General features: G+C 40.0%; 1 protein-coding gene across 1 annotated transcript in view; it reads left to right on the top strand.

Annotated features, from left to right (window-relative positions):
• The window catches only part of LOC110838049 (uncharacterized), a 184,341-nt gene that overhangs the window by 24,586 nt on the left and 136,338 nt on the right, over window positions 1–23,417 (top strand). The window contains exon 2 of the mRNA XM_022080840.2: window positions 3,006–3,142. Coding sequence (XP_021936532.1) covers window positions 3,022–3,142 — 121 coding nt within the window. The 5' untranslated portion in view covers window positions 3,006–3,021. The remainder of the gene's footprint in view (window positions 1–3,005; window positions 3,143–23,417) is intronic.

Here is a 23,417-nt window from a genome sequence, read left to right as displayed (position 1 = left end):
TTGAAGTGATAAAAAAATCAGAGACTGGAATTTTCTAAGCTCAAATCATTGAACAACCGCCCAATATACTACAGAAACTGCTTAAACTACTAATCAGAAAAACCTGTTTGTATCATGAACACCTTTCGAGATATCGTTGTAGAAATCTTGATGGAAGATAATTGCGTACATACGTAGCTCACATAGATTTAAGGTCTTTTATGGAAACTTGTATTTTGTACTTAGTAAATGTTCATAAACATTTTATAATTTTTGTGTTTAATTGCATTTGTTATGGTTGACTTTGCTTTAAGTTACCACTGTTAATGATGTAGGCGTACGTGGCAGATGTACTTGTTCATTCTTATGGTTCACTACATTACGCTATACTTCCAGTTACAAATTGTGTACCGTTGTAATTTATCTTAACACAGTAGCTCTCCACACGGCTACTTTGATGAAATAATCTGTTTTTCCACACCGTCACGTGATGGACTAGATTTGCTGGCTCTTCTCTACTGTCTGACCCCATTTCAGATCATGACGTGTTTCCTGGTAGAATTAACGAAAAGCTGACATCCAACCCATTTGCTAACTCACACCTGCAGTCCCGATATTGCCTTGACCTCATTTCTGTCGCCTACGCCAAACCCTTTGGCGACCCACCGTTTGAGAAATTCTCTGCTAGCACTTGACGTAATGGCGTGCCCCAGACCCTGCTCATATCTTTTCCTGGAGGTGATTTTTTACGTTCATTTTGACCTCATAAAACTGGGAAGCTATTAATTGACAGTAATAGCGTCTCATTTTGCTCTTTTGACGTTTCAAATGAAATCCGATTTGCTGCTTTGATTATCCAGTATTCCTATGACCTTTCCAACGTTTAAAGAACAATGTACGTCTTACGCCCTTTTACTTCCAGCAGCGTTACCTGTATGAAATAAAATTTTCCATTCCTGTTTTCTCACACTTGATATAATGTGAATGAAGATGGCTGTCTACTGGGTTGTTGCGTCGTGTAGTCTGGTAGATGTTTACCGAGGTTTCAGAGGTGCATGCTGTCTGTCATCAGAGCTATCACCCTGACGATGGAGGCAGCAGGTACCTCTGAAACGTCGGTAAACTTCTACCAGGCTACACGGCACAACAACCCAGAAGACGGCCAGTTTCATACTCGCCACCGTGAGAACCTCAAATCTCAGTTAGATGACATGTAATTACGTATCTTGGTTAACGATAACTTACTTGTTTCCATGACAGCTGTAAATTATTCCTTGTTTAGTTTTTCGTTTAGATTGTCATTGCTGTGCTTGCTAAACGTAACGTCAGTGTTGCAATGTCTTATCTCACAAGTCTGCCATGCTCCAAAAGAGTGCTAAGAATATTATTTTTCCAGTGTTATCGTGGTGATACGAAGTGTGCGTTGCTAGAGAAAAGCTAATTATAATTTTGTGAAACGGAAAAGTGGACACATTCGTAAAAGGATGGAGTGACAGATTGTTTTGCAATGTGTTTAACTGCATTAAATTCAGATTTACTGAGAAAACGTATGTATGATTGTGAATGAAACTGTCAGCTGCAGGTATTTTGAGAACATAAGTCTTCATGAAAGGGATAATGTGCCTGGAGTAAATTGTGTAGGCTAGTTAAAAATGTCCATTTATTCGATCCATCTTAATGTAATTCATTGATGTCATCGACAGGGTTTCCTAACCAAGATATCTATTTTATTTATTGTTCCATACGTGCTTGCTAATTACCCTGCTCGTGTGTCTTATTCAAAATTCTAGTGGCGTGATACGGAGGATATAAAATTTGGGGATCTTGGTGCAGCTTTGTCAGTATTCGTGTTTGTTATTCCCCGTATATCTTAATGTTCTCCTCGAAATTTCGCTTGTAACGAGTTTTAGTCTGCCCCCCCCCCCCCCCCCCCCAAATGGTGACCATATTTTACATATCATACTCATGTATAATTGTAGTTAAATGTACATCTACGTATTTAGATGTTATTTTTGTTGAAAAGTAGACGAGAAGTTTTTACTAGAACTTTACGTGAGCAAAGTCTTGTGTACTTACAACCATCGGGGACTCTTTTTTTTTTCTGTTTTGGAAATTTTCTGAATTTTGATAAAATGCCGAAGCCAAAACTCAAGCAGAGAGGAAGTCGGTTAATTGAAGTAGGCTTATTTCTCGAGGCACGCAGTCGGACACACTGACAGCAATATAATGTTCGGGCCGTGCCCTGCCTATGTAATGAGGCAAGACGGAGACGTCCTTCCTATTAAGCATGCTTCAGACAGAAACGGAGTGTTCACATCTTGTTGCTGATGCCATTTCCTGTGGGTCCTTTTCTAAATTAGAGGCAGCAAGCAGCCTGCAACTCTTTGTGTGGAAACTCTGGATTATGTGGCTTCAGAAACTTGCCGTTGTTATGTATGCATGTTTATTTTTCTGGCAGAATTTGTGATATTCCTGTAGAATATTCAAGTATATGAGTTCATTAACGATTTCGGCAGATGCCGTAGCAACATACAGATCTGTCATCTGTTGTTATTTTCGAGACTAAAGAGCACGTTGGGGTGTTGTTAATTGTGTTGGAATATAGTTTATGCTTTCGAGTATCTAGTTGATACTGAACTTGGTATTTTATTAATTTATGCAAAACGTAAAATAGCATCTTAAGTTTACATGTAGCCATTTCTAAGTATCATCACATGATTCCTCTGTTCTCCAATTAATTCCACATAACCCATAAGCTTTATGACTCTCCTCACTTCCACCCTGAAGATGGAGATAGCGTGTTTTCCAAAACGTTAGTATATATACATTCCAAAATAGCAGCAGACTTGTACTTCAGATCCTACAACCTAACAAATTACACACAATACGAATGTCGTCTTCCGGATCCTAATGTTTCATCTCCACTCTAAATTCCATTTCAATATTATCCCACCTTGATCTCACAAGTAGCCTCTTTCTCCGTTTCGATGAGGCTTTGCTGAGTAGGTTATGTTTTATTGTTGTAGCGGTACAGAGGAATGGATGAGTAGGTGTCGGGCAGGATTGCCCAAGTTCCTCTTCCCTGTCGGTACATCCCTTACACTGCCGGGGTTGCTCTTCCATTACGGACATGTGTCTTCCATCCCCGGACCTTCGCCACAAGGTAAGACTATACTATTTTTAACGTAGCGTATAGATACTAGAATTGAAGAGTTGGGAGCAAAAGAGTGCAGATGTGATCGCCTTGATGGTGGAGGCAGTAAGGACCTCTGAAACGTCGGTAAACTTCTACCAGACGACACGACGCAACAGCCCAGAAGACAGCCATTTTCAAAATAAAGCTGCTTTGAATATTGTTATTGTGTTTATAACGTGCTTATAAAAAGACACACGTCTATCATATGGTATTTAATGTTAACCAGATAAATTTTGTTTCTGCATATTGATCTTTCAAGTTGCTGTACAAATGCTCCTAAATCTGCTTGTATGTTGACGTAAAATTGGTTCTGGTATCGTCAATGTGGGGTAATGATTTTGTCTTTCCGTCTTTTCTACAAATGTAGAACGAACGATAAAACGTCTGCAGCGCCATGAGCATGACAACTGCAGCTTCTGGGGCATCTCATGACATGGTGCAAAGAGCAGGCTCGTGCCACGTCGGCCCCCACCTTTCCATCCAGCCTTATTTCCGGAACAGGTGGCGGTTTCCTGTTCCAACAATTTATTGCCCCAATATGAAGATAGCGCTGTTTCTGAGAGTGGTTGGTTTGCCATAGCCTTTTATTTGATATCTCTCCCCAGGTTTTGGAGAAAATGAAATTTGATGCTTTCCTCATAGATCCTGTCCATTGACGCTTTGTCAGTACCTTCCGGTCCTATAAACGTGTTTGACGAAACTTGCTTTTGACAATTGTGATCTTTGTTAGGGTGTCTAGACAAAGTGTTTATTTCTGGCAGTGGTTATTGGTGTGTGTGGGGGATTGTGTTCTGTCGTGGAAGAATAGAATTTTTTTGAAGAGTACAGTTATTCATGGGATTGAGTGGTAGACCGTAAGCCGATTATTTGATCGGAAAGAAATGTAGATGTGGCATCGTGGAGTAACATCGTAAGCTCTTGATTCTGAGGAAAATTCATGGCGATTGTCGCTATGTAGATAACAGTTTGTACATAGTTATTGAGAAGAACAGGATCTTAATCGGAAATGAGTTGGTAAAGTTGAAGGAATCGATTGTGGCATATTTTGGGGGTATTATCGTAACTTTTACAGTCTTCGCCGGCTACATAAAATTCCTGTGTAAAATTAATGAGGGTGAGAGATTTAAAACTTTTTGGAGTACCTCAAGATGATAATGAATTTTTCTTCTGTAGCTACACTTTTATTGCTTCTATTTCTACTCCTACTACTCCTACCACCACCACTACTTATTACTTAATCTATTAAAAATAAGTTAATTGTTTTGACTTTTATCCAGAACCAATTTACAATTTTGAAAACATTTACCGATGTTCAAATGGGCGGACGTCTTGTAGTTTTCAAAGAATGCCATTGAGTTAAGATCTTCAGTGTTACGTATTGTCTGTAATTAACGCAATACAAGAATGTATAATTTGTGAGATTTCAGGATCTTACGGCGCTGAGTATTAAGATGGCTGTCTTCTGTGTTGTTGCGTCGTATAGTCTGGTAGATGTATACCGACGTTTCAGAGTCACTTGCTGCCTCCATCCATGACTTACTACACGGCGCAACAACGAACAAGACAACCACCTTAAAAATCCTTTTTCAATTAAATTTTATGTCTATACTCTTCATACGCTTTGCAAGAGTACAGTTTTGTCTGCGATAAATGAACATATGCCCGATGAAGTTATGAAAAACGTCAGTGAAACATTTGGAAAATGTGTTTTTTTCCAGTAAAATATGCATCTTTGTCCTCGTTACATAACATTTGTACAGTATCATTCACTTTGATATAAAAAGTGGTTACTGATTTGTAAGGATTCTAATAACGTTTGTAACTTCGTTATGGCTAATTATATTTTTCTTCGTATGCCATTGATCCACGTTTTTAATTTAAGTAGAGATCTTTCCCGTTCGGTAGACGACCAAGGCTAATACATGTCAAAGAACTTGTTTTAATTAATAAACTAGCATACGTTTAAATTAAATATGTGTAACGACTATAAGTAACTTTTCATTATTAGTAGCATGATATTTGGAATAAATCGTAATTATGGAGTGGAAGACAATGACAGGAATTTTTAATAACGAACATTGCACGTCACTCAATTCCAGTCTATGACCTACCACTTCTTACTTAATTTAATCATCATGAAGTAGTGGAAACGTTTCTTACTCTGAGGGAACAACATGAATGTAAAGTGTTTGGAAATAAAGTTCCAAGGAAAATATTTCCACATTAAAATGAAGCCTATGGATATTGAGTATGCTGTGTGGTGAACTTTGGATTTATATTCTGTGGGCTGGATAAGGGTTGCACGACATTTATGCGGATTTTAGTAATAAAAGGTGACACTAAAAATTGGATGAAGGGGAATATTAAAATATCGACACAAGGGAACTGGAGAACGGTTTATGTCGCAAACTAATTTAGGCTATGCCTTAGCGTGGTATTGCCCATCAGAGTGGACGGGAATTAGGCATTTTGTATTGAATAGTAATACAGTTTATTGAAGTAATTTTCTTTGCAAAAATTTAGCACTGGAAATGAGTAATAGCAAAATGAAATTAGAAGGCGTTGTGCAGTGACCCTCGCCAGGGTGACGGGTAAACTCACACAGGCCTAGACGTTCACGCACTTTTTGACCCGGCCACGCATTTGAATACAGAAATCATAGAGTATCTGGCCTGTTTGAAAATAGCTGTGGTCCCCCTTTTTATTTCTGTTTTCGAAGTAAGAAATTATGTCCGTGCCGCACGAATTTTCGGAGTTACAATTGTATATGCCGATAAAACTGAGTGTGTTTCATTTTAAGAGTCTGATATCTTCCATCGCTTGTAAAGGAAAGGAGAACTGTTTCATTTGTGGTCGGAGTGCGTGATTCTGCATTAAGCGATCTGTATCTCCTTTGCTATAAATATGGATAGCATTGGACCCAGATAAGGTAGGAATTACGTGCCGTCTGTAAAGGTTGGGAGGCGATCACCACTCATTTTAAGGAACTTTAAGGCTGGTTGGATCATATATGAGGCTAATAATATTCATATGCCAAACGTTTGAACTATTTGCTCAGTTTTCGTGAAAATAGATAGAAAATCCACTTCATCGCTGTGTTTCCTCCCCTTTGTCTCAAGAGTACCAGGTTCAACATGCATCTTGTAAAATTTAGAGAATGTGCAACATTTAGTAACATCAGTTATGTATAAGACGTAAAATAATATCAACCTATTATCGCGCTAAATATACGTAGGCCGGCATATTTCCTTTTCTATTTTGTGGTACTAACTGATGACAAATCTGTAGGTAGAGAAGATTGAAATCCCCAGTCTCTTTCATTGTAGGCTACGTCATTGAACTTTCTCCCTTGTTCTAGGTCTTCCAGTTAAGGGTTTTGAGTAGAATGTATATATCATTGTTTCTCGTAATGAAATGTTCTGCACTTTACACTTAATTTCGTTTGGATGATAACTTTTTTCTTTGTCTTACATTTGTGATGTAGCTGCGTGTATTGTATGCTGGTCTTGTCACGAGGCAGGCTCTTTCTGTGCCAGCTTCTCACTGTGTGGAATCGATTTTAATTTATTCCTGTATGGGATTTGTGGAAGGACAGACACAGTGAAACCAATAGGATTCTTTTTTGGAAGTCTTTAAGTGCGAACGCGCCTAAAGAAAGATGTGTTAATGCTATGACGATCTGAAAAATGGAGTAGAGCGAACTCCAAAGACGTCATGAACATTAAATGTAACTCAAAGAAAGGACTCGGAGAAAGGACAATGTTCAACATAATATTGGAATAACCCTCCCCTCTCTTTTGTTGCAATTTCTTGGACATTTCTGCCTTATACTTTTTATCAGTTAGTTGATACTACTATTTAGCTAATTCTTCCAGTTAATTACTCATTTCTGTTGCTTTTCGATTGTTTGCTTCATTATTTCTCCATTGCTCTTACTACCCTGTTGAACTGCAGGCAGACATTTTGTGACCCCAACCCAGCATCTTTATGGGTCGTTCCGGTCTTTTAAGCACGACCAGAAGAAATATTGGGTGGAAGGAAAACTTAAATTTCGAGCGAATCATGACTTCACATGACATTTTCCGATTTCCTCACACTCTTGTTTGGTTTACACGGTATGTAGCGTGCCCTTCAGCTGTTCAAACGTGTCAACTGCAGCACGTGAAATATTGTCCACCATGGCTGTCCAAAACTTCTTGCATGTTTGTAGATCTGATAATTTGTTAACTATTTGTCATATTAACGTGCGTCCATAGATTTACTCTATTAAGTTGGGCGTTGATTATTTGAAGAATTTTGTGTAGTGATAAATGTGAATATGCTATGTGAATGCAGTATGTTTTATAACATGATTAGTTTGAGCACTCCCGATGTGGCAGCAAGCACCCCAGAATTATGCTCGCGACGATTAATGTGTCGTGCCATGCCCCCCCCCCCCTCGTAATGAACTTTGACCCGTATTGCATATCGATTGTTTCAGGCCAAAAGACAGAGCCCCACATTCATATGTTCCGCCATAATATTAGGACTGACGAAGGCTGCTTAGGTGGTCTGACGTTAAATGCAGCATTTGTCTTGTTACGTCAGTATACTGTGATTTGTCTTAATTCCATACCATTGTATCACGATTTTGAATACAATTTTACACATTTATCACACGAAGTGGTATGTTGTGTATCTAAAATTATTACCCGAAATATTTCGGCATTTATGTCATCAGGGACAGCATCAAACAGCCGGAACAGTTGACATTTGTTTTATGCTTTCAATATAATTTCCCGAAATTAGGTTAGGAATTATCAATATTTTGTTTAAATTAAAGTATATTAAAAATGTGAGCATTCACAGCTTTCTATTTTGTTTTCAGCCCCGATCAGTAACCGTTACAGACACTTGCGTGAAAACGACAGTCTTTTTCGTACAACACCAGATGTCCTTTCATTCTTCCTTTGCTTATTTTTATTATTATTCTATGCGTTTTTCCATACCTTTATTTCTGTCCATGACTGTACTCCATTACACTTTTTTTTATAAAGGCTGCTGCATACAATCAGATCAGCAAATGACTCTTAGTCGGTTAATGTACAGCAAGCATTGTGATGGCCCTGTATTTCCATACCAAGCGTTTGAAAGAAGAACGGCTTAAGAGATTTGATAGGTTGTGCAGGACTGCGTAACAAAGAATCTCAAGGCATTGAACATTCATCCTGTGTGGGTGGGTTCGGCTGTGTGTGTGTGTGTGTGTGAACGACTGTAAATTTTTAGACTGGTCTAAATTTAACCGCAGACCACCGATTGAGAAACACTGGTATACAAAAATGGTCGATATTTTTAAAAGAGTTTTCACCACAGCAGTAATTAATTTCAAGATGTTGCAACAAATTCTGACAATGTTCCACCGATCTCAGACGTCCTCACGACGGATGGGTTGGCCTTATGATTGGGGATTAAAAAATACAGTTGTACAATTTTCCCGTGTTCTTGCCGAGTTTAATTAAAAGAGGCCACTTTTTCTAAAAGTTTCTGTAAGACAGAGACAGTTTATATTGCTACATCAGAATACAGAGTACATATTTATTTTAGTGCATCCTTTTATATATTTTGTGTTATGAATTAAAACCATTTCTTTATATAACCTCATGAGAACTGAGTTTCTCCCTTCGTTTCGAAGTGTTGGTTAAGTAAGAGCCTTGTTTGTGTTCCGGTTGTGTTGGCTTTACAGCAATTTGGAACGGATCCTTACCATTGTGCAGACAGCCATCCCGAACGTTATAAAAGCTGGAACGACTGTCTTCGACGAAAAGCGGCTTTAGAGCCATATTAAATTTCCATTATTTATTTGATAGGAATGTTGCGTGTTCTTTCTTGCATTGAGTCTTGTACGAAAGGAAGTAGAACTTCCAGGGGTGTTACGGCTACCTGCAGTGCGGTTTCCAACCTGAATGCCAGTCTCGTGTGCTGATGTATGCTGTTCTCTCGAAGAAGGCTCTAGTGACCGAATGGCCGGTACATCATTTTATATGATGCAGAGAAAAATACACTGCTAACTTTTAGGGTACCTTCACTGTTCTGACATTAAGACTTGTTAAAATTTGTCTTCAGGTTACAACGGTGTGGATTTAGATTCTGCTGACTCAGGTTGTTTTCAGTGACATTTTTTTGTTTATGATGACGAAACAGACGATTCCGAACGTACCATCATAACGCTGACTATAGTCCTGGTTACCGATACGCTTTGCTTTAGTAAACACGTTGTGTAAATATACACGAAAAGAGTGGAAAGCGTTTGGAAATTAGGCAGTAAACAAAGACAGTAGCAATGACCGGATTCACTACACAAACACATTCGAGAGGTGGATCGATTTATTTTATATATAGCGTAATAGCTGTCTGCTGTCGAGATCGTTGATGTTTGTCTCTTATATTACGTAACGACACATCATCTGCGTAAGCTGTAGTTCTGTCATACGGCTTCGAATTTTTGAGTGGTTGTGAATGATGAATCCTTATGGTGCGCAAATAAACGTTCGTGACGTTTTAAGATGCCGTCGCAGTATTTCCTACAGCAACTAAGGAACCCTTCAGTCGTGATACTCGGGCTTAGGCAGAAAATAGAATCGCGGACTTCTCGAATACAAATTAATAGTGATGACCGTTGTTCAGTTGCTTGCGATAGAGGCCATCTAGGCGTAGGATTTGTTGGACAAGGTTATGTCGACTGCAGTGTTTGTATAGTGTTGAATGGATTTGGAGATGGTTTTGTAAGGCATGACTGTGCCACACGTGATTGTGTGCTGTCCTGAAGATGGCTGTCTTCTGGGTTGTTGCGCCGTATAGTCTTGTAGACGTTTACCGACGTTTTAGAGGTCCTTGCTGCCTCCATCATCAGGGCCAGACTACACGGCGCAACAACCCGGAAGACATTTACCGCGTTTAAAAGCGACTGGTACATGTAGTTACCACTGAGTTTGAAGTGGCTGACTTGGAGGCTGTGGGAACCGTACAGACTATTTATTGACTATCAAGCAGAAGCAGTGGGTCCTGTCTCTGTTTTGCCCGCAAGAGGCCTGCAGCCGTGGCAGGGGTTGTCTGGGCGTGGTGCTGTCCTTGGTCTCATGTAATAGTAGAAGGGGTGTGCATAATATCAAAATTCATATCAGATGAAGAGGAGAACATCGGAGCTGTGCAGCTATCGCGTTACTGGACGACAAGAAAGCGCACTGCTCTTGTGCCCTTCGAGTCCGTTCCCTAATTTTTCATCTGGTAAGTCATTATGAAACTCGTTATGGCTGTTATCACTTATCTTGCTACCAGTTATTGATCGATTTACCCACTGCTTGCCGAATTAACCGGCTACTTGTCTTATTAATTAATTAAGTATATGAAGTTTGAAGTTTTGGCGGCGGTTTCCATTAATCCTCAGGGTTCACCGTGAAGAAGGACGCAGAATTATTCTTGGAAACGTGTGTAATTTTTACCATTTTTACACGATACAATACCCATATCATGTCTACCATGAACTGGCTAATTAATCGTCTGATTGACTAAGTAACGCACTAATAACAAACGCGTATAAAACTTTTGTGAGAAAGCCTTCAATCAACAGACTTCGGCAAGAAGAAGAAATGAAAAAAAATTATTAGAGAGATATTTTATAAGAGTGTGAAGTGACTTGTACTGGCGCAAAATGTATTGAAGTCGCATTTTCATGTTGATGAACCTTCGTGTTTTATGAAGATCATGTAATATTATGTTTATAAATAAAATAATTGCTAGTCGCCGTTATAATGTACTGATCGTTTTCCTGCTGGTGTGTGATTTGTTATGAGCTCTGGACCCATGCTTTAAGCCGGCTGTTTGTGGCACGTGAAAGCACTTCCTCCTTGAGCTCGCGATAATTACAGTGAATGTGTATCATAAAACTAGGGGCACGTTGCCCTGTTGTTGCTTTGTTGTGCTAATCCATTTAAATAACAATAAGCTCTTGACAAGGGTGAGCTGTCTTGGTGAATGCGACTTGTATAGTTACGTGCAACTTGCAAGATGGAAGGAGTTTGATTCACTTTTAACTGACGTCATTGTGGGTATAGAACGTTTTTGAATAGCCGATACCTCAACCAGCTGGCGTAGAAATTTCGTGATTAACTTGGGCCTACACGGAAAATTAATAACTGCAATTTTTTGAAAAGGCCAGGACTGTTTTACTTCGAGACTTTTCCGTTCCATGTAGTAATTCGTTGTTAAATAGTCTCTACAATGAATGCAGCGTCGTTAAACACCCTAGAGTAGTAGCCAGTGAGTTGATGCTGAACTGGAGGATTTTTCTAAATCCGGTCAAGGTCTGCCATATTACTGAACATTAATTAGCCCTTTAAGGCGCAGTGGTAATCACCCTGCCATAATTCTTCCTGTGGAGATTTCTGACAGAAAGTGTTCGCTCAAATAACCCTCGATGCTTGGACGAAATGAAACAATATTGAAGGAATTTTTGCCAACATTGACCAGACACACTTCTCGAAGTTGCACGAAACACGCTTAAAAAGGTGAATGCTTGTTTTACAGAATCTGGTGGACATTTTAAGCATTTGCACCTGCCTTCGAAATACTTTGTGCACGCATTGAAACACTAGGACGTGTGTCGCTGTTACCCGCATCGTTTCTGCGTGCATGTGAGCGTTTTATTACTCACTATCTCTGCCTGAATTTGAGCCAAAATTTTACATAACTTCCTGCACTTGACAGTCCTCTGCTGTGAAGAGACTCCATTATTTTTGAATAAGCTTGTTTCTTGAGCAACATTATTTCTTTCCAATTCTTTCCTCACCGGGTGGTGGGCTATTGCAGACATTTGAAAGGTTAATTTAAGATTTTGAAATTATTTAATTTGTCCACTTCAGTGATTTTTAATCTCTTATTTTTAAGGGAAGAAATTACTGTCTTCCCTTCTTGAAATATGTACTGCAGTTAGTACTACAGATATTGCATCTCTTGGTGGCCTTGATGTTCATTTGTGAGATTTGAGGTTTTCATGGCGATGAAGATGGCGATATTGTTCTTCCGGTTGTGACACCGTACGGACTTACAGGTGATACCAACGTTTCGATAAACTTGCTCTCTCCATCTTCAGCGTTAAAGTGGATACATCTACCTTCCGTTTGGCTCCTAAAATTACCGATTCTTTCTATTCCGACCTAGCCCTCCTGTCTTCTTGCATGGATAATTCCTATTAGCACAAACTGTCTTGACTTTATTCCTTGAATGGTGGAATCCCCCCTAGCCGAGTCCTTCCTGTGATCCCGTATAAAGTGTCCACTTTCCAACACAACATTTTAGCCTTGAAGATATAAGCAGCATGTTTCTCCGAAAGTCACGTATCTACATATGAGTCCAAACGGGTTTAGAACCCAGAAGAGGAATAACATCAGTGGTGTTTTTGTTGTGGAATTAAATGTGATTTCGATAGAAATAAGCAACAGTGCTGTTAGGATTATCCCATTGACATAGTAATAATATTACACTACCTATCGTATGTGTTTTCTTATATTCAGTTAAATATTCGAATGAATATAGCACAGTAGACCAATGTTATAGGTGTTAATTAGAACTGTGTTTTATACGATACAATTGTTCCTACTGTTTTTAACTGCGCTGAATTAGATGGTTAATGAAGGAGGGCGTGGTCGTGACATAATTTGAGGAACAGCAGTGGTATTTGCCTGGAGGGACTGAGTAAAACAGAAAAATATCTCAGCACAACCGGTCTCTGGATCCATATTTGGACCCAGGACCTCCCGAATACGAAGCAGCAGTGCTAACCACTTGGCCGCGTCGTTCAGTTTTGATTTTTGTGTACGGTAATTTTATATGGGTTGAATACAGTTTGAAATAGGATGTGTTCCATTAATAACGAACTTCCATGCGAAAGCTCATGAAAATAGCTAAAACATGCTGACTGTCCTATTTTGCGTCTAGTTTATTCACCGGGTGCAAAGGACGCATACAAATGAGCAGAAATTCACGAAACGCTGTTTGTCGCAATTTGTGATTAACCTTCTCAGTCAAGCAAAATTGTGGGTGGGGGCGTGGTGTGCGCGCGTGTTGTGGAGCACTCCGTAGGTCGCATGCAGGATGTGGAATGATGTCACTACTCCGGAATTTATTGCCCCTGACTTAATACATCACTTTTCCGCTTTTATCCGCACAATGCACATGAATTTGTGACATGCTCTCAGGAGGTACTGCATGTTAAAAAGGCCAGGTCTTTGCTCTTTGACTTAAGTGGCCACAGCACCTCTAACGGCGGATGTTATGATCCACATTTCGCCTAAAAGTAAAAGTGTTTGGAAAATTACGCGGATGCAGTTTCTCGAAATTTTTCTCACTTCTTCATAATTTTTTTTTAAGTTTTTTGTAGGCGAATTGTGCGTTGTTCCACGATGCTCTACTTTCACATGAATTTTTCGTAAACTTCTGTGCAACTCTAAAGAACGATGCATATCTTCAGAAGTTTACAGTGCATGCTATTAACTGAGCCATTTATGGTTAGTTATTTAGCTGTTCTAGAAAAGCGCTGTTGTTACGGAACTCGTAGTAATAGTTATTCTTGCCAGTGGATTTTATTCTAATCCATTTCGGTAAAGTTTACATATTTCTTATTTTTAAGATCAATTTTACTATTATCTTTCCATCTATGCCTTTTCGTCCCCAAATAATTTATATTCTTGTGTGTTCTTTTCAACGTCTTCAAGTCATTTTAAAATTACAGATTTGTACACACCGAAATTCTAGATGGAGGGTAGAAATTTCCGTCTACGGAACATCGTATCATCATCGATGTCGTCACCATCTAGCAGTCTAGGAGTTAAACCGGTTGTTGACCTATGTCTGCCCCAGCTGACAGCTTATGTGTAACTTGTGTCATATTATGATTATGTCATTTTTGTATCATGTTATGTTGGGGCTACATGTTTCAACACACGTGTCATTAGGCTTCTATACATATTAAGTCAGTTGCTAAGTGCATCCATTTAAAAATAATTGGCTTTTTGAACACAGTTATGAACTGTCGTTGCGTACGATGATAGCAGGAATTCTTGAGCTGCTGTAAGTCGCGGAGTAAAAGACCCAGTACCGTCGGCACGTCCGTTGTGTGATCACCCTGATGGATATACCCACTGCAGGATGTCGGAAGTGTTTTCCTGACGTATGGAGATCGCTGGATTTCGGACCGGGCCGGCTGTAGCCGCGTTGGCTCTGCGGGTGATCAAGTGAACAAGACCCCCAAGCCCCACTGTCTTCTCCCAACTGTGTTCTTAGTGAAGTATCGTGTAATTTGCGCTGTGATATATGGCGAATTGGCAGTGACGCATGTTCTTTTACCATATATTTATTTCAAAATATACCAGCGTTCATTTGCCTCAAGTTCAGCTAAGTTCTGACTGATTACAGTGTTATAAGATTGTGATTGTCCAAAATGTCTGTGACAGCAGAATGGAGGGAATTACAAAACGTGAAGTTTTACACTATACGATCTTTACCTCTTGAAGTGGATTGAAATGGCTCAGAGTTGTGTTCAAGGGACTGGCTTCGGGGTTAGCTGTGTATGTGAGCCTTTTCCGGAGTTATTAACATAGGAACAGTTAATTAGTTTGGTATTTTACAGTGCATTATCAGCATTGGGGTTAGGTAGCGTCCAGTGAGCTATGATTTTCCCTGTAGAGGTGAAGGAAACGCAGAAGTCCTTTAGATAAAATGTTTTTTTACACCGGAATTCCAATTTGATACCTGGACTGGACGCAGCCGTTGTTAGGTTGGATCTGTCTCGATTCACGATTCAGTGCGTATACAGTGGGTTCAACATTTTCAGTGCGTAACTAGTGAGAGAGGTTAGAAGTGTCGTATCATTACGTCGTTAAAGGAGCCGGAATGACCCCCTGCCCCCACCTCTTGTGCTGACGAGGTGTGAGTCTGCTTCTTGCTCGCAGTAATTGCCTCTAGCGGTGCTCACACCACGTGGGATGAGCCTTTCCTTGTTAAAACCTCTCATCGTGAGGCCCTTATCGTCCCACTCACCGTTTCTCTAGTTAAGTCAACCCAAGGCCTTCCTCAGTGGTTTGGACCAGTTTCCAGCCTGACATATAGTTGGATAAAAGGAGAGGACTTTGCCTGTAGTTGATGATATTCATCTGGGTTTTGGCGCCGTGTAGACTCATCGGCATATGCAAGCGTTTCGGAGAGACATACTGTCTCCATCTTCAGGGCTGAAGATTGACATCCACGGACGAGTCTACACGGCACCAGAACTCAGAACACTATAATAATTCTCACTGCCGTGTAAACCTCAAATCTCACATTCGCGTGTAGTTGTTACAACTCATCTTTGTATTTGGGAGGTCTCAGATTTGACTCTCGGTTGGAAAACTGGGTAACCTAACAGTAGTGGCAAGGTAAATTTACCTGTGGTACTTATTAAGCAACAAGCCATGAAGACGTATGGGTAGTGTAGGTATAGCTCCACTCTTTCTCGACCTTGTCACCAGAGGAGAGTGGGTGGTTTTACCCATGCTCCGGCCGCTTTATTGCGGGGGTAAGTGCCCCCAGTATACCCATTGGATAGGAGACTGGGTGCACCCGACGACCAGTCTGGTCGTGGAGGCTAAGAGAAAAATCTTTTGTCCTTCCCGGAATTCGAACACCGGTCGTCCAGCCCGTTGCCGCATTTAAAATGTGACTGTACTTCTAATAGGTAACGTCAGAAGTACCAGCTCTGTCTCCAGGACGGAGGAGTTAACTTAACTTACAAACGCCTTCTTTGCAGTTTTGTATCCGAATTTGGTCCTTGTGTTCCGTCTAAATTTATTGTTGGCAAAACTATCAGCAGTAGTGCTATAGTCATTAGATATGTACATACTCTTTACCTTGACTTTAACCCAGGTTTAGCTAATATTTAAATGTTCAGTCCGTACCTCAAAGAAAGCACAATGCGTCTCCATTATAATAATCATTTGGATAATGCTATTTAAGGATATCATCCCTGTTTACTCTGATAATCATACCAATCCCATAATACACTCTATGAGCCAAAGGCAAAGGTATTGACTATAAGAGCAAGTGGTTTGTGTATTTATCACTGGACTATAAATGATTAAAATCGGTTCTGAAGATCGGTTTTAGCTTCATGTAATTTACGTCAGCTATTGAATTGACACCGACCAAAATGTTAGCATGTCATCTCAAGCAAATACATTTATTTACTAAAGTTTGTGGGCATCTGTTGAGTGGTATAAATCCCATATTTTGTATTTGCTCTATTGTATCTCAGGACACGTTGCAGGTACCAGCTTTCTGTAAAGAATCAGTTAATTGAATAGAAATGCGATGAAGGATACGCTGCCACATCCTGGAGCCGATGCTTGTATTTCCTCCACTTGAGGTGCGCCCACGTAGTTTCCAGTACGGACGGACGTGCTAATTGTGCGGTGCCTAATATGGGGTACAGAACTCAATGTGATAAGAGATTCAGGGCCTTGTTGTGCTTGAATGTACGGACTAAACGCTAATGTACAGAGTCGCGCCCCTAACACGAAACAAATATGAGACCGGCTTCACTCTCTCGACTCCGAGCTCGGTTTGAATATTTTCTTGGCAGTAGTTTTCGGAACTTACCGTCTCACTCATCATATAAACACAGCAGTAACACAGGTCGTTTGTCCTGATGTACGTTTCTTAGTTTTGTTTTGTTCTTTCAGGAAGTTGTCGGAATGGCACGTTGTAGTAAGCTACAACCGCTTTCTCTCGATCCATTTTTTACAGCAGTTATACCACATGTAACTGGCATAATATAAATTCTGCAGTTGATGCAACGCAGTAAAATTCAATAAGTGAAAGAAGTGTGCAGAATGCGTTATTTTTGTATGTGTGATAGGAATATTTCTGCAAAGAAAGAGTTATTAAGGCACTGGAAACGATCATATTCCATATTAATAATTAGGGGTATGGAAATAATTGGAGGAAACATTGAGGTAGAAAGGAAGAATGTCGCATGTCGAGGAAGATATTTATTCTCTGAGAGGCAGAAAGACGCCGAATGTGATGGCGAGATCAGTGATAATTCCAATGGAGACCGAACGTGTCATTGATGTCGTAGTTTGAAGATGATTTCTTGTGTGCGGAAGTCTCTCACCTTCTTTTATAAAAAACGGAACGAGCGATTTCAGACGTCAAATTCGGCAGCAGTTGGCCCTCATTTCCCTTGAATGATGTGAGTTGCTGCTGCCACGAGCCTCGTCATATAAATCAGCCCTAAGGGGACTTCGGTCCAAACGAGCGGATTTCCAGAAAACGCACGGAAGTAGTAGCTGAAAAAATTAGGAAAAATAAAACTCCAGCTGTTAGAATAGTCTCGTGCCATGCCTCGCCATGTGCCGTGGGGATGCCACGCGTTCTTACCTGGCAGCGCACGTCTTTTGTTCTCGTACGCACACTTCTTTTAACGGAAATCGAAACTGGGGATTATAAGCAACATCTTCGTACGACTGCAGATTACGTAATTTTTGTATGTTAAATATCTTAAGTGATAATGTAATACGCAAGCTTTGAACTGTTTTTATAACACGAACGTCCGCTGTTAAAACTACTCTTAGGCAGCTGTTGCATGTCCCTAATAACTGTAGAAAATGACATATTTTATTAAATTCAGCATTTAAGTCGTATTGTTAGGCTTGCCATATTCAGAGGAAGCTGGTTGCATAATGTTATGTCTGAGGTGACACACCGAATGGCATTTGTTTATATTATGTGCCTCCAGCGGACAGAAGCTGTTCAGTTACAGGAGGCTTTCACAGTGTAATAGAAAATGTTAATGTTCTACGAATACGGAAAAAAGTAAGTCTTACATACTTATTAATACAGTGCATATAGAATAGTGTAAAAAAGTAAAATTAAAAAATTTGCTGAAGAGAAATAATCGGCTTAAACTTTAGTTATCCAACACGTAAGATAGACAAACTTTAGCAGCTTTTAAATATTGAACACGCAACGATTGTTGCAATTGTGACATGATTTCGCACACCGTTAGTTTCGTTTGGAACGTTTCCATCTCTAGCCCTTTCTACTCAATCGCATAATGAAATACTGAGTTCAGTGTGTTACTTCGCTTGCGACAGAACTCCTTGTCCTGGTGATGGTCTTCTGATGCACCTTGTAGCATTTTGGCTATGCACTAACGTTTCGGAAGAACACAGTGCCTCCGTCTTCAGGGCGCAAAAACCTATAAGACCACGGTCTAGATTTATATGTAAACCGCAATTGGTCGTTATCCTGAATTTGTTCGTCGTCCTAGACTTAAATTTTGATAATATACTTAGTCCTTCAGACGAAAGTCAAGATTGTAGACGCTGTCTTAAAAATTTGTTGGGACCGCTTCCTATTTCCTCGCCGACAGTCATTGTACCATGTGCCATTCGAAGTTATATAACCTCATTATATAATAGAACATCGTTAAACATCTACGTGCCAAGCAGAAACCACAATGAAAAAGAGGTATTGTGGGCCGAAGGAAAAATGGTCTCGTCAAATAAATTGAACAGAAATAGGCTCAACTACGGCGTAATGTATGAGGGTAGTAAGTAAATAAGTGAGCGAGTAAGAAAATGGCCAGTACTCTGAGAATTAACCGATCATCAGCGTGACAACCTTAGGAGAACGAATATTCCCTCCATGGGACCTGGGAAGGCGTCTATTCATTGCCCCTCTCCCTCTCCATGACGTTAGACATCCCTGATAAAAGCCAAATGCAGTAAAGGGAGAGGGCGTGATGCCCTCAGCAGCTGCCGTCATCCACTTCTGGCAGCCACATCTGCCAGCATCCCTCTTCAAGGTCAGGTCACCAGAAATTAGTGTACCTTAGAGCGATTGATCCAGCTCGCCGGCCTCCTCTCTCTACGTGAACACTTGAGAAATTCGAGGACGGTGAACTGAAAGGCACTTTGTTGGTGAGCTTGAGGAAACTGGTTTGCCTTCGCCCAAGTCAAGAATGCAGTGTTTGTTGTATCGGGGACTTATGTCCACTTACATTTAACGATGATATTAAAATTATTTTTGATTTTTAATGAGTCGGAACTAGACTCGACTGCAATCGTTTATGTTAATACTTAATTCATAAATCTAACCAAGACCTAAATTAATGTCCAGGGAAGAGCTTAGAACTGATTTTTACCTTCTTCAGTATATTGTAAGGCTATCGAGAACAGAATTTGTTTGAGTCTTTATGTTCTTAACGTCCATACCATATGCCACAGTTCATTTATCGTCATTAAAAGGGAAGCCAAATGCATTTTGCGAGGCTGTCATGATTTTTTCCCCACATATTACATTAAAAATACCATATACATTGCATCTCACAGAATTTAGGGACCTCTCGAACACGGAGAGGGAATGCCAACCACTCGACTACGACGTGTAGTGTTTGCTACGGGTTGATGCCTCTACTTTTTCCTATGTTTAATGTGCATTGTCACATCGATGTTTTGTTACCATGTTGTATTTCTACTGTTTGTCTTGATAAGAACTTACAGAACACTTAAAGGAGGCCGGAATTCGAATCGAACTTGCAACACCATGAATACATTTTCTTCCTTAATTATGCGCCCTTTAAACAAGAAGATGAAAGTGTATGACGTGAATAAGAACCAGTAATGTGAATGACACTTCATTCGCACGCTCAAAAGGTCTCCAGTTCACATTGAAAATAAGCGGTTAGTGTAACATTTTCATTAGTGAAGTTAGATATTATCGTAATTGTTATTTGTTTCCCCCTTGTTAGTGTCATACGGTTAGTTCCCAAGCATTTAAATGGGAATTAGCCTGCAATGATTCACAAATCTGTGGAAAGAAACGGAGAATGTTGTTTCAAATTAGAACACATGGATACGATTTTTCAAAATTGGTTTAAATAAACATTGCATGTACCTGTTTTGAAAATCATTTTTAAAATATATATTAAATAATTCTCCTGGCCATAACATACAACACCGCATGCTTAATATTACGACTTTTAATAGAATATAAAAAAAATGGCTAAGTGCTGTACGAGACTTGAGGTTTCCACGACGGTTAAAATTTCTTTCGTAATCTTCTGGATTGTTCCACTATGTAATCTTGTGTATACCGAGCTTTAAGGAGGAACATATCGCTTCCATCTTCAGTTCGGAAACGTTGGTAACCATTTGCGATATTATACATTGTCACATCCCACAAGACAACTATCCAAAATACTAGTCGTTTGTTGTAATCTGCTCTACTTTTAAATTTGTTTCTAGAATTACAACGCTGAAAATTGGTTGATGTATGTTAATGCTAGGAATGGTTGGAATATATTCCAATATAATACAAATATACACGTGTTTTGTATAGAGTTAGGCGGACAGTTACAGTAGTAGACACAGTATAGTCAGAGGCAGATAGACGGAAGGACAGATAATTTTGAATTTCATACAGTTTAAAACATCGACTACCGTAGGGTCCAGATGTGCGAACAGCCTGATCGTTCAGCGCGTTATCGTATTCTCGGTTCTCAGTTAGTGGCCCGTATCTTTATATGCAGTTAGTGAGTAAAGTGAAGGCATAATATGAAGGCCATGTTCATTATCCGCATGTTTTATTTCAAAACCCAATTAACCAAACTCTGTTAATTTATCGCAAAATGTCTCCTTGACGCCTGATCGTATAAAAATTTGTAAAAAATCTGAAATATAGGCATGGCCCCTGTATGCTTTGTAAGCAATATATTTGTGTCAGCAGGAAAGTAATTTGAAAATGTGTGCGCTCCAGTGTGGAGTTCACATTTCAACTTTTATTGAGCGTAGACTCGGTTCGCATATATCGCTCGTGCCCTTTCGTAAATTGGCAATGTCTGGATGTCTGGAGACACATTATTCAAACCCCATATCGAGTCTGGACAAGACATCCCTTCTTACGGACGAATCTCGTCCTTTCCCTCCCCCCACCCCACTCTCTCAGAGCTGATACCACTGAGGGACATCTCCCGCCCCTAACATCTGTAGATATTCCCAGGAAGTATAAGAAATCTCAGGATCACGGACGACTCGAAACAGGGATCGATATATTATGTTGCCTCTCATTTGTTCGTTTTTTCCCCTCCTGCAGTAGACGGCAATTCGCGGCCCGGAAGTCGCATGCCGCTCGACATTTGTGTGTATCTAAGTGGACTAGCACGTCGAAATCGTGACTGATTTTCTTTCGCAAGGTACTCGGTTCAGATCTCGACCGAAGAATTACTGTTTTGTTTTTAATCTTGCATGCCACTGCCTCTTTTATCGTATCCGTTACGTTTCGTCATTTACTATCAGCTTGCCATGTCATGTTACCATAACCTCGGCAACTGAAACGGCGTCGTAAAATAACCGAAAGGTCTGCCATCCAACCAGTCAACCAACCAATCCATCAATCCTACCCTAAAATTGAATTTGACGAACTGTTTGTGCATGTGTGGAGTAAAGAGATTCATTTTGTTATTACGTACCAAACATCATAATGCCAGAAGTTTGATTGTTTTCGTTACCTGTCAAAGTATGGCAGCAGCATCTATATTTGAAGAACTTGTGGACGTTCTCTTGAAAGCCAGTAATTTGAGTTCTGCGTGTGTAGGAAATTGTCATTCAAAATAGATGCAGAAAACGTTTGTTCGATTCTGCATCGTTACCACATAAACTGATATATACCTGCGGTGTCACGTTTCTTACAGCATGTTCATAGTACAAAAAAGAAAATATTTCTTTTACGATATTCGTCTCCTTTAATTGCAGAACTCTTGTATTTTATTTAATGACGCTTTAAATAACCCAGATTATATGGCGTCGAATGATAGGTTAGTTAGTGAATAAGGAATTGGAAAGGATAAATCTTCTTGAATATAATTCAGGCTTGGTGAGATTTCAGGCTGTCATCCATCGATTGTGAAGATGGGTGTCTTCCGGATTGTTACACCATGTAATCTGGTAGAAGTTTACCGACGTTTTTGATGTGCTTGTTGCCAGACTACACGGCGCAACGACCTAGAAGACAGCCATCTTTGTAATTAAGTTTCATAGACTGTCATGGGCTTGTATTTTATTGAGAGTTTTGTACATACTATTTTGACATTCATCGACATTGCGGCTGATTGACGCTAGAAATGAGAAACATGAATTGACAAACACAGTCACTGCATAAGGCATTCGATTTTTCGCTTCGCCAGAAGGAATCTTATACATGTGAATTCTGTTGAAAAGTAATCGAAGTTACGTGGTGACATCTTGGAAACGGACTCAGTCTTACAGCATGCAGTACCTGACGACCACTTCTGAACGACGAGGCAAACCGCTTATAGTTGAAGTCAACGATCTTGAGTTTTCCTATGTTCAGTAGCCGCGTTCTAACAACGACTTTGTCAACAGTGATCTTGAGTATCAACAGTTAAACATGAACACTTCACATTCGTATCTGAATGTCACAGTCGAGCGTTTAGTACTTCTGTTTCCAATTGAGGAAGTCCCGTGTTCAGCTCTGGGTTTGGAGGGTGTCTGTGTGTATAAATTATTTTGTGGCTTTCCTCAGTCCCACCAGGCATATATCTGGGAATTGCCTTAAATTAGGTCACTACAGCTTCCTTTCATATCCTTTCCAGTTCGTTGTTCATTGATCGATCATCCTTTAATTAGATGCTATGTAGTCTGAGCTGCTGACATCGTCGTCATATAAACCACAAATAAATAAATAACGCTACGCACTCCTGGCAATTTTTAGCCCAGTGTGGCGGGTTGCTAATAGCAAGGCGCGGGTCATTGTCTCCTCACTCCCCCGCAATTACTAACTGAGGAACCTGACGCACTGGAGGACTTTGATCTCAGCGTCGTCACCTGATGCGCACCTGTCGTTATAGTGTCAGTGTAGAATACTTTCATGTGTGCCTCCTTAGTTTATAATAGGCCTATACGTGTTTGTATTGAAGCAAGGCTCGCTTTATCTTAAGAAATGCCTAGGCTACATTTTTTCAGTCCATGAAGACTGGGCCTCCACTGGTAGCTCTCGCGGTACTGAAATTTATACTCACTATTGATCTGTTAGTGATTATCATTGGAGTCATTGTGTCAATATTCCCTGGAAGTAAAATTTAGCGGAAGCTCGATGGAAATTTCCTCTTTGTCAGGGTTTAGTAATGTTTCAGTCTGTTAAAATAAGTTAT

This window comes from Zootermopsis nevadensis, unplaced genomic scaffold (genome assembly GCF_977971745.1).
Source record: "Zootermopsis nevadensis isolate Lab colony 2312 unplaced genomic scaffold, Znev_1.0 Znev_ptg000030l, whole genome shotgun sequence".
In the NCBI taxonomy this organism is placed as follows: Eukaryota; Metazoa; Arthropoda; class Insecta; order Blattodea; family Termopsidae; genus Zootermopsis; species Zootermopsis nevadensis.
This window is presented reverse-complemented; position numbering and strand designations above follow the sequence as displayed.